Source organism: Rhinolophus ferrumequinum, chromosome 20 (genome assembly GCF_004115265.2).
Source record: "Rhinolophus ferrumequinum isolate MPI-CBG mRhiFer1 chromosome 20, mRhiFer1_v1.p, whole genome shotgun sequence".
Classification (NCBI taxonomy): domain Eukaryota; kingdom Metazoa; phylum Chordata; class Mammalia; order Chiroptera; family Rhinolophidae; genus Rhinolophus; species Rhinolophus ferrumequinum.
The window spans coordinates 41,995,492-42,007,980 of NC_046303.1; the positions used below are offsets into that span (position 1 = coordinate 41,995,492).

General features: G+C 36.3%; 1 protein-coding gene across 7 annotated transcripts in view; it reads left to right on the forward strand.

Moving 5' to 3' along the window:
• Positions 1-12,489, forward strand: part of CACNA2D1 (calcium voltage-gated channel auxiliary subunit alpha2delta 1) — a 457,063-nt gene that overhangs the window by 84,221 nt on the left and 360,353 nt on the right. For all 7 annotated transcript variants that reach the window (XM_033088705.1, XM_033088698.1, XM_033088699.1 and 4 more), the window contains exon 2: positions 8,580-8,661. In XM_033088705.1, the coding sequence (XP_032944596.1) occupies positions 8,580-8,661 (82 nt within the window). The remainder of the gene's footprint in view (positions 1-8,579; positions 8,662-12,489) is intronic.

Here is a 12,489-nt window from a genome sequence, read left to right on the forward strand (position 1 = left end):
ACTAAATTCAAGGTGTCAGCAGGGCAGAGGTCCTTTCCAGAGGCTCCAGTATAGAATCCGTTTCTTCAGCCTTTCCAGCTTTAGAGGCTGCCCACATTCTTTGGCTTCCGTCTTCAAAACCAGCACTATTCCGTCTCTGACAAGGGAGGTACATTTCTAACAAGCAGAGTAAGTGTGTTCCTGACCTCAGGAGTTTGAAAATCCTCATAGAAATAGTATACTTATTAGTCAGGTTCTATTGTATCTATATGAGTGTAGAGTGTATACATTGGGTTCAACGTTTTTTAACTGGTCAGATATTGTAATATATGTCTATTCCTAAGAGAAAGATTGTCAAACAAACTATTAAACTTTCTGAGAACAATCCGTTTTATTTTACATTGATTTTTTCTTCAAAATTTATATATTGTTTCAAGATATTTAAAGAGGGATATGTGTACTTGTTTAATTTTCCAGCATATTCTTTTATAAATTAGGCTCTACACTCAAAAAATGAGAAATTTGGCAGTATAATATTTTCACATTTTCCAAGAAAAATTATAATAGGATTTTTTGTTTAAACATTTGTTTGGGTCTATTTCCTTATGAAAGCTACCATGTCATGTAAAACACACATTAAATTAATTTGCATGCTTTTTGCTTGTTAATCTGTCTTTTGTTGCAGGGTCTCAGTCTAGAGCTTAGAAGGGTGGAAGAAAAATATATTTTTCCTCCTCTGTACCATCATATTCTTATTCTCTGCCAGACCCAGTTTTAAAAGCCCAACTAGATTTTAACAGATATCTTTCATTTCTGCATTTCCAGATTTTAGTATCTTCTCCAGCAAATACTAATTCTTGTTGAATGGGTTAACAGAGAGCAAACAAAAACATTTCCTTGTGGAATGATGTGTTAGTTTCTTATTACATGAAAACGCCATAGCCTCTGTAACTTTCTCCAAAATTTTATAGTACATTCTGGAGACATTTAATGAAATAGTGCTTAGTAAATTGTGCTTCGCAATGGAGACTCTAATATGGTGTCTACATGCTGGGAGGTGGGAGAGCTCAACAAAGAAACAGTGGCTTCTGCCAGCTCCCCCTCCAGGAGCAAGCTACCCCACTAGCCCTCACCCTGCAGCCAGACAACTCAGTTCCTCCCGGTATGTCTCTTTTGACATTCTAGCTGCTGTCTCAGTGCTGGAGCTCAGAGTGAGTGAGCCCATCAGCGAGTAAGTCCATGTGCAGGCCCTCCAAGAGGAGATCCTTGGAGTGTAGCCACGCTTTGTCCCACTCAACCACAATCTTCACTGGTTTTCACAACCAGAAATTATGGAGTCTTGTCTTCCCGGCACTGGAACCCTGAGCTGGGGAGCCTCGTGTGGTGCTGGGACCCCTTGCTTCTCTCGGAGGGACCTCTGCAGCCAAGATTTCCCTTCCAATTTTTAATAGTTACACGGTGGTCTGGGAGCAGCCCATTCTGCATCTCTGCCCCTCCTACCAGTCTCGAGGTGGCTTATTCTGCAAGTCCTTAGTTGTAGGGCTTCGGTACAGCAAGACTTCCGGCAATTCTCAGTGATGGTTGTTTTGTACTTTAGTTGTAATTTTGATGTGGTCCTGAGAGAAGGTAAGCACAGTGTTTACCTACTTCACCATCTTGACTGGAAAATTCTGTACCAGATCTTTATCCAGTCTTCTACCAATGGGCACTTGGGTTGCTTCCGTATTTGGCTATTGTATATAGCTCTGCAGTGAACATAGAGGTGCATATATCTTTTGAATTACTGTTTTGGATTTCTTTGGATAAATACCCAGATTCAGAATTGCTGGGTCCAAAGGTAGTTATATTTTTAATTTTTTGAGGAACTTCCCAACCATTTTCCCTAATGGCTGCAGCAATTTGCAATCCCACTAACATTGCACGAGGGTTCCCTTTTTCCCACATCCTTGTCAATACTTATTTATTGATTTATTGATGATGGGCATTCTGATAAGAGTGAGGTGATATCTCATTGGGATTTTGATTTGCATTTCTCTGATGATTAGTGATGTTGAGTATCTTTTCATATGTCTTTTGGTGATCTATATCCTCTTTGGAGAAATGTCTACTCAGGTCCTCTGTTCATTTGTTAATTGGATTTTTTTTTAATGTTAAGTTGTGTAGAGTTTTTTAATAAATTCTGGATATTAACCCCTTATCAGATGTATAATTGGCAAATGTCTTCTCCCATTCACTAGGATATCTTTTTGTTTTGTTGATGGTTTCCTTTACAGTGTGAAAACTTTTTGGTTTGATGTAGTCCCATTTGTTTATTTTTTCTTTTTTTCCACTTGACTGAGGAGATAGATCAGAAAAAATAATACTAAAAGCAACTTCAGAGAATTTGCTGCTTATGTTTCTTCTAGGAGTTTTATGGTTTGGGGTCTTACATTTAAGTCTTTCATCAACTTTGAGTTTATTCTTTTATATGGTGTAAGATGGTGGTCCAGTTTCATTTTTTGCATGTATCTGTCCACTTTTCCCACCACCATGTATTGAATAGACAGTCTATGACACTGTGTATCCCTGCCTCTGTTGTCATAAATTAAATAACTATATAGACATGGGCTTATTACTGGGCTATCTATTCTGTTTCATTGATCTATGTGTGTATTGGATCAATTGGGCCTTCCAGTACTATGTTGAATAAAAGTGGTAAGACATTCTTGTCTTGTTCTGATGAAGGCCTTAAGCTTTTCTCTATTGCATATGATGTTAGCTCATATATGTCCTTTATTATATTGAGGTGTATTCTCTGTTTTCCCACTTTGCTAAAAGTTTTTATCATAATCAAAATCATGGATTTTTTCAAAGACTTTTTCTGCATCTATTGATGTGGTCATATTATTATTGTTCTTATTTTAAATTGGGGAATATATTGGGGAACAATGTGTTTTTACAGGGTGTCAAGTTGTTTTTTCAATCTAGTTGGGGGTGCAGCTCAGCTCCAAGTCAAGTTTTTGTTTTCAATCTAGTTGTGGAGGGCAGAGCCGACTGGCCCTTGTGGGACTCGAACCGGTGACCTCAGTGTTATGAGCACCGCATTCCAACCACTGAACCAACTGGCCATCCACCGGTGGCTCAGCTTCAAGCTCAAGCCATTGTTTTCAATCTAGTTGTGGAGGGCACAGTTCACTGGCCCAAATGGAAATCGAACCGGCAACCTTGTTGTTAAGAACTCACGCTCTAACCAACTGAGCCATCCGGCGCCCCTGGTCATATGATTTTTGTCTTTCATTTCGTTTATGTGTTTGTCACATTAATTAATTTGCAGATGTTGAGTCAACCTTGCATACTAGGAATAAACCCAATAGATCATACTGAATGATCCTTTTAATGTATTGCTGAATTCAATTTGCTAATATTTCGTTGAGGATTTTGGCATCTATGTTCATCAGGGATATCAGTCTATAATTTTCTTTTTTTTAATGTTTTTGTGTGGTTTTGGAATCAGGGTAATGGTGACGTCAAAAAATGTACTAGGGGGTGGCTGGGCGGCTCAGTTGGTTAGAGTGTGAGCTCTGAACAACAGGGTTGCCGGTTTGATTGCCACATGGGCCAGTGAGCTGCACTCTCCACAATGAGCGGCTGCTGAGCTTCCGGAGGGGTGGCCAGGTGGCTCAATTGATTAGAGCACAAGCTCTTAACAACAAGGTGGTGGTTCAATTCCCCCATGGGATGGTGGGCTATGCCCTCTGCAACTAAGATGGAAAATGGCAGCTGGACTTGGAGGTGAGCTATGCCCTCCACAACTAGATTGAAGGACAACGACTTGGAGCTGATGGGCCCTGGAGAAACACACTGTTACCCAATTAAAAAAAAAAATTAAACTGCCACAAAATTAAAGAAAAAATATGCTTGGGGGTTTCAGTTCCCTTGAATATTTTGAAATAGTTTGGGAAGGATAGATGTTAATTCTTCTTCGAATACAGTCGTACCTCGGTTTTCAAACATAATCCATTCCGGAAGACCGTTCGAGTTCTGAAATGTTCAAAAACAGGTGACAGCTAGGCCTCAGGATCTTGCACTCAGCGGAAGCCGTGTGACATGTTCGACTTCCAAGGCATGTTCGAAAACTGAAGCAGTTACTTCCGGGCTTATGGTGTTCGTAAACCAAAATATTCGTCAATGGAGGCGTTCGAAAACCGAGGTACTACTGTTTTTGGTAAAATTCATCTGTTCCAGGACTTTTGTTTGTTGAGAATTTTTTGATTACTTATTAGATTTCATTAGTAGTAATCAGCTAGTTGAGATTTTCTGTTTCTTCTTAATTCAGTCTTGAAAGATTATATATTTCTAGGAATTTATCCATTTTTCCAGATTGTCCAATTTGTTGGCATGTGATTGTTCATATTATGTTCGTATAATCCTTTGCATTTCTGTGGTGTCAGTTGTTGCTTCTCTTTCATTTCTCATTTTATTTATGTGGCTTCTCTCTCATTTTCTCTTGATGAGTCCAGTTAAAGGTTTATCAATTTTATTTATCTTTTCAAAGAACCAACTATTGGTTTCATTTCTTTTTCTTTTTTTTTAAATTTCTTTTTATCTTTTTAGATGCTTGTTTATTTCTGTTCTGATCTTTGTCATTTCCTTTCTTTTACTCACCTTTGGCTTTATTTACTGTTCTTTTTCTAGTTCCTTTAAGTGTAAGATTAGATTGTTTATTTGATATTTTTCTTTTTGCTCAAGGTAAGCCTGCATTTCTATGAATTCTCCTGTAGGACCGCTCTCACTCTATCCCATAGATTTTGGGTTGTTGTGTTTTCATTTTCGTTTGTCTCAAGGTACCTTATGATTTCTTTCTTCATCTTATTGTTGACCTATTTGTTATTTAGTATCATGTTATTTAGCCTCTACGTGTTTGTGTATTTTTAAATTTTTTTCTTATAATTGATTTCTAGTTTCAGACCATCGTGGTCAGAGAAGACACTTGATTTCAGTCTTCTAAAATTTATTGAGACTTGTTTCGTGGCCTAACATATGGTCACTTGAAAATAATGCATATGCTGCTGTTTTATGGTGAAATATTCTAAAAATATTAATTGAATCCATCCGGTCTAGTGTGCCACTTAAGGTTTCTCTTTCTGATTTTCTGCTAGGAAGACCTGTCCATTGGTGTCAATGGGGTGTTAAAATCTACTCCTATGATTGTATTACTGTTGATATCTCACTTCATGTTGCTCAGTATTTGCTTTATACATTTAGGTGCTCCTATATGAGGTGCATAAATGTTTACAAGGGTTATATCCTCTTGTACTGATTCCTTTATCATTTTTGTAATGTTCCTCTTTGTCTGTTATTACAGTCTTTGTTTTAAAATATTTTGTTTCTGATACAAGGATTGCTACCCCGCCTTTTCTTCATTTCCATTTAAATGAAATATCTTTTTCCATCTCTTTACTTTCAGTCTTTATGTGTCTTTCAATCTGAAGTAGGTCTCTTCTAGATAGTATATGTATGGGTCTTATTTTCTTATCAATTCAGCTACCCTATGTCTTTTGATTGGAGCATGTAATCAATTTACATTTAAAGTGATTATTGGTAGATACATAGTCATTGCCATTTTATTATTTATGTTTGTGTTCTTTTTTTCCTCCCTTCTTAAAGAAGTCCCTTTAGCATTTCTTGTTATACTTGTTTGGTGGTGATGAACTCCTTTAGCTTTTTCTTGTGGGAAGCACTTTATCTCTCCTTCAATTTTAAATGATAGGGTTGCTGGTTAGAGTAATCTTGGTTGTAGGTGCTTGTTTTTCATCATTTTGAATATTTCGTGCCAATCCCTTTTTGCCTGTAAATTTTCTGTTGAGAAATCAGCTTACAATCTTGCGAGCTTTGTTTTAAGGAACTAGTTTTGTTTTTTTTCTTGCTTCCTTTAGGATTTTCCCTTTGTCTTTAAACTTTGACACTTTAACTATAATATATCCTGGTGTGGATCTCTTTGGATTCATCTTGTTTGAGTCTTTGTTGGCTTCCTGTAACTTGTACGTCTATTTCCTTCACCAGGTTACGAAAGTTTCCAGTCATTATTTCTTCATATCCATTCTCAATTCCTTGCTCTCTGTCTTAGCCTTTTGGTACCCCTATGATGCGATTGTTGGTATGCTTGATGTTGTCCCACAGACCCCTTAAATTATCCTCATTTTTTAAAAAAACTATTTTTTATTTTTTCTGTTCCTATTGGGTTTTTCTGCTATCTTGTCTTCCAAATCGCTGATTCGATTCTCTGCTTCATCTAGTTTACTGGCAATTCCTTCTAGTGCACTATTTTAGTTATTGTAGTCTTCAATTCTTACTTGTTCTTTTTTTATGATTTCTTTGTCCTTTTTCATGCTTGCTGTCTCTTTCTCGAAGTTCTAAGTTCTTTGAGCGTTCTTATGAACATTGTTTTGAACTCTGTATCTGTTATGTTGCTTACCTCCGTTTGGTTTAGTACCCATTCTGGAGTTTTCTCTTGTTCTTTCATTTGGTACATATTTTTTTGTTTCCTCATTTTGGATCTCTCTCTGTGCTTGTTTCTTTGTATTAGTTAGATCTGCTACCTCTCCCAGTCTTGGCCTGTTGGTCTTAATGCAGTTGGTGCTCTGTTGGGTCTAGGGGCACAGTCTCTCTGGTCACCTGTGTTAGGTGCTCCAGGAGTGTCCTTTGTGTGGGTTGTTTGTGCTCTCCTGTTATAGTTGAGCCTTGATTGCTATTGGCATGTTACTGGGTGGGACTGAGCCTCAGGCTGACTGGCTGTGGGGTTTGGCCACATTCACAGCTTATGGGCTGTTGTGTGGGGAGCTTACTCCATGGAGCAGGATTCACCCCCAGGAGGCTCTGGTGCCTGCCGAGACTGTCCTTTGTATATGCCGCTTGTGGGGCTAGTTGGGTGGTGCTCTATTGTAATCTGAAGTCAACCACTAGTTATGTTCGTTGAGGGCCCTTTCAGAAGAGACTTTGGTGCAGGTCAAGGTCAGACACTGTCTGTATCCGGCTGGGAACTATCTGGCTAGAGCTACAAAACAATCCACAATTAGTTGCTGCCTGTGCAAGACCTGGAGGCACCATGTTGTGAACTGAGCTTGGCTTCCAGTACTAGGCCTGAGGTAGCTTGGCAAAATTCTAGGGCACCCCGAGGCCTGCTGCTGCCTTCTGCCTCCCTTAAGGTTCAGGAGTTGATAGAGCGTCATGCAATATGTGGGTTCGGTGAGGCAGGGTCTCAGGGAGTTGCCAGGGTGGGATGAGTGATGTTCACTACGTTAATGTACATTCTGGTCTGGTGCTATCTTGGATCCCCCCCCCCCTTTTTTTTTGTAAAACAGCACTATTCTGCACCACTCTCAGAGCTGATCTATTAAAGGAGGGAAAATATTTAGTATTAATAAATTTAAAGAAGTTGAATAAATAAGCAACAGACAGTTGTATGTCTCACATTTGTGTAGAGAGAATTTCCAATTCAAATAAATCATCTATCCTTCTTACCTGTGCTTTCTTATATTTGCATGGGCAGAAAAGACTACACACTTTTTATAACAGGATGAATAAATTAAGTACATGAAAGGATGGTAAGTTAAGTATATTGATTTAACTGGGGAAAATTGTGTAGTAGTTAGTAATGTCTCTAATGCCTGGAAAAGATAAGATAGGCCATTGATTTAGGTTTTTCTAAAATGTCCCAACATCCACAGCTTGTTTTTAAGATATCCATTGCATTAATGTAAAGTATATAGATAAAAAGGTTTGAACTTAAATCCTTCAATCATAATTGTAATGCTCAAAATCATTCCTTTAAAACTTAAGCTTTGATGCAGTAATTCCAAATCTGAGTTTAGCTATGGAAATGGAATACCTTAAGCTTTATGCACTACGATATTTGTTGAAGTGTAAATTGTAATGGTTAAAAGGTGATGATATCCTAAATATTTTTTTAAAAGGACAGTCAAGTATATTGTGGAATGCAGAGGAAATGGAATATTGAGTGGCCATTAAAATGTTTATAAGATACATGTAATGGCATGGGAGTATTTATCATATGACCTCAGGGAAAAAAAATATAAATTTTACATAATATGCTTTCAACCATGTGAAATAATTTTAAAAGACTAAAGGAAATACATTACCCAGGTTATCCCTGGGCAATGAAATTAAGAGACATTTAAAAATATTTCTCATATTTTCTTGAGTTAAAAAAAAAAATTCTACACTTAGCACACCCTTAGTGTTATATTCAGAAGACTTGTAAGGGAAAGAATAAAGTTTAGTTTAGAATATTCTATTTACTAACTAATTTTAAATGGAATTTTCATAAAAAATAAGCAAATGTTTAGACTTATATTGGACAAGCCATCCATGTCATTTTCGTCTTTTTGTTTAGTGGTATTTCAACATTCTAAGAGGTTTTATACTAGTGTTTCATTGGCTTTGTAATTGTAGCGGAATGGGAGGGTGGACATAATGAGAGCTAAGAAGGAGAAGAAAGATTTAAAGGCAGTTTAATGAATTATCTGCAGCATGGATACAAAATGGCTGTGGCCTTAATTTGCCAGAGATGTGATAGAATATTATCTTTTTAATTTCTGCAGTATCAAGTCATGGGTGGATAAGATGCAAGAAGACCTTGTGACACTGGCGAAAACAGCAAGTGGCGTCAATCAGCTTGTTGATGTGAGTAGAACCCAAATAAACATGTTAATCTTTTTTTCCCTTTCATTTCAATGTTGTTGTTCTGTCTTCTAAGAAGTCATGTTTGTATTATAAATGGGATATGATTTCTCATGTGGATCTGGTAGTGAAATTCTGAAAGAGACCCTTATATTGCTAGTTATTATGAAAAAGAAACACCATCCTTAACAATTAATAAAGCTGTCTTACCACACTTTATAGTTTACAAAAAGCCCTCACTTAGATGAGTCCATGTGATACATAGACACCCCTAAAATTTAAATTGGAATGTCACATTTCTGTTCTTCAGACTATGTTTTATAACCTCTCACATAGTGGTGACTTCAAGTACTATTCTTTTGAATATGCTCAGTGGGAACACTTCTCCATCCTTTGAGAGTAGATTTTAGTTTTAAAAAGAGTTGAAAAGTGATTACAGCCATGTCTGGAGACTAGAGTGAGTCATTCAGATATATAATAAAGATTTTGGTGCAAGAAAGGGAGTCACTGTAAAATATGGTTTTTCTTATGATTTATGAAATGACTATGAAAGTCCATTTTAAATGATTTTTGAAAATGATAGCAATATGTAAATATATAGCATCTTAAATAGATTATTTTACTTTAGTAAGAACATCTGCATTATAGTTGCTGTAAGATTAATTAAAAATTAAATGTCGTTTCTTTAGAGTCTCACTTCTTCTATTTCAATGTAAGTAATATATCAATTTGTAAGTACTTTCGTCTTGCATTCTTAGTGATGTGATGAGGCCTTTTTATTTTCCATAAATGTGATGGGTCGAAATGAATGGCGTAAAAGCGACTTAATGTGTGGTATATGAATATTTGTATGTGAAGATTTCTCTCCGGGAGAAACTAGAATTCATGGTTACTTTATACATTAATATAAATTCATAAGGAAATCTGATTAAGCAAATACTTAAAAAAATTATTCCAGAAACCCTTTATAAAAACTTATAAGTTTCAATCTAAGAGTATGTTAAGTAAACTTAAATACAGTGGGATGAGGAGTACATTTGGAAATGAAAGGTGTTCCTTGTGAATAATAATGATCAAATTTAATTCTAGTCAACACAGAATATGTCCCAGGCACTGTGCAGCCTACAAAGGTTTGTCAGAGACACAGTTTCTCTTCTCAGAGAACTGACACTCTGCTAATCAAAAATATCCATTATTGTGGGGTACAAAGATTCCTGAAAGATCCCTTAAGCTGATACTTGCGATCTACCAAGATTTATTGTGGGAAAATTAATAAGAATATGAAAGTGTGTGAGACAATGTGAGCTTCTATGAAAGTGATGGAATTTGTGGAATGAGAAAAAAAGAAATGAGAATGGACAAATTCTGGTTAGAAGTTATATTACTCTCTTTATTGACAATTTGAGATTAAAAATAAACTGCTCCTGGGAGCTCTCTGTCACTCCTTCATTGTTTCTTCAGCCTCAAAAACCACTTTTTTGGCCGACCCAGTTTCCACTTTTGGTGTAAATATGTGAACCCCTTCTCGCTGAATCTGCTTTTTGCAGTGAACCATTAAGTACAAAAAGTCTCACCTAATTTCGACTGTAATGATGTATGATGTATAGATTACTAAGAAGAGTGTAAATATTGTTAAATGAGTAAATGGCATTGTCTGAATTAGGATAACAAAATAAAATGGACAGGATGAAAGAAAATCCCCATCATGGTTTTTTTCTTTTCTTTTCTTTTTTTTGGTTTATGAGACAAATACTTAAATACAGTGACAGAAAAAGATACTGCATATTAAAATAATTATATATTATGTAACAAAGATGGGAGAGAGAACAGAATTCATTATTGGAAAAATAATTTAAGTGTTGGGGAACATGAAGAGTGTCATTTTACAGAGATAAATGATCCATATGCTGCTCTCCTTTTGCCGAGAGACAAGATTCATGGTGAGGGCCAAGTGATACCATTCTTTTTGGCCATGGGAACTAACAGCAGAGACTGACTGAAGGATGCCAGAGTTGAGAGTGAGCTTTGAGTTGAGATTGGGGGTGTTAGATACGTGGCAAGGACCATAAGTTGAATAAATGGAAGAATTTAGCAGATTCATTGATTGAAATTCAATATTGTGGCAATGATGATTCTTCCAAAATTATTTAATGTAATTGTTTTCACTGGCTGCATAAGATAGAACTAGCATTTTACGTGAAGGTTCAGAAACAGCTGTAATGAGGCAACATAGCTAAAATAAGACCTATTTGCAATTGAACGAAAATTGCTTTATGGCATCATAAAGTATCAGCTGAAGGAAGGTTGATAAATATTATTTGATGAACTCAGTTCTTTAATTTTATAAATGAGAGATTTTTTCCAGGGTACCTGCCTAACTTCTTCTTCCTTTTTTTTTTTTAAATTAAAGTTTATTGGGGTGATGATGGTTAGTAAAGTTGCATAGGTTTCAAGTATACAATTCGGTAATACATCATGTATATATCCCATTGTGTATTCACCCAAAGTCAGTTCTCTTTGTATCACCATGTATTTGATCCTATTTACCCTCATCTACCACCCCGCTCCCTCCTTACCTTCTGGTCAGCACTACACTATTTTCTATGTCTATGCATTTTTGTTTCTTTGTTTTTTGTCTTGTTCCTTTGTTGCTTTCAGTTTTATATCCCACATATCATTGAAATCATATAGTTCTTGACTTTTTCTGTCTGACTTATTTTGCGTAGCATAATAAGCTCAAGATCCATGTTGTCACAAATAGCACAGTTTCATCTTTTCTTGTAGCAGTATAGTGTTCCATTGTATATATATACCACATCTTCTTTATCCAATCATCTATCTATCGATACTTCGGTTGTTTCTATGCCTTGGCCACTGTAAATAAAGCTGCAATGAACATCGGAGCACATATATCGTTACGGATAGATATTTTCATATTTTTTGGGTAGATACCCAGGGGAGGAATTGCTAGGTCATATGGTAATTCTATTCTTAATTTTTTGAGGTACCTCCACTCTGCATTCCATAGCGGCTGCACCAATCTGCATTCCCACCAACAGTGTATGAGGGTTCCTTTTTCTCCATAGCTTCTCCAATACTTATTTGTCTTGTTGATGATAGCCACTCTAACTGGTGTGAAGTGATATCTCATTGTGGTTTTTATTTGCATTTCTCTGATGATTAGTGATGTTGAGCATCTTTTCATATGTCTATTGGCCATTTGTACGTCCTCTTTGGAGAAATGTCTGTTCAGGTCCTCTGCCCATTTTTTAATTGGATTGTTTGTTTTTTTGTTGTTGAGTTGAATCGGTTCCTTATATATTTTGGATATTAGCCCCTTATTGGAGGCATTGTTTGCAAATATCTTCTCTCCTTCAGTTGGTTGCCTCTTTATTTTGTTGGTGGTTTCTTTTGCTGTGCAGAAACTTTTTAGTTTGATGTAGTACCATTTATTTATTTTAGCTTTTACTTCCCTTGCCTTTGAGATCAAATTCATAAAATCCTCTTTGAACCCAAGGTCTATAAGTTAATTACCTATGTTTTCTTCTATGCAGTGTATTGTTTCAGATCTTATTTTAGATCTTTAATCTATTTTGAGATAATTTTGGTACATGGTGACAGATAGAAGTCTAGTTTCATTCTTTGCATGTGGCTTTCCAATTCTTTCAGCTCCCTTTTTTGAAGAGGGTGTCTTTTCTCCATTTGTATGTTTTTGGCTCCTTTGTCGAAAATTATCTGTCCATATTTATGTGGGTTTATTTTTGGGTTTTCAGTTCTCTTCCATTGGTCTGTGTGTCTGTTTTTCTGCCAATACCATCCTGTTTTGATTAT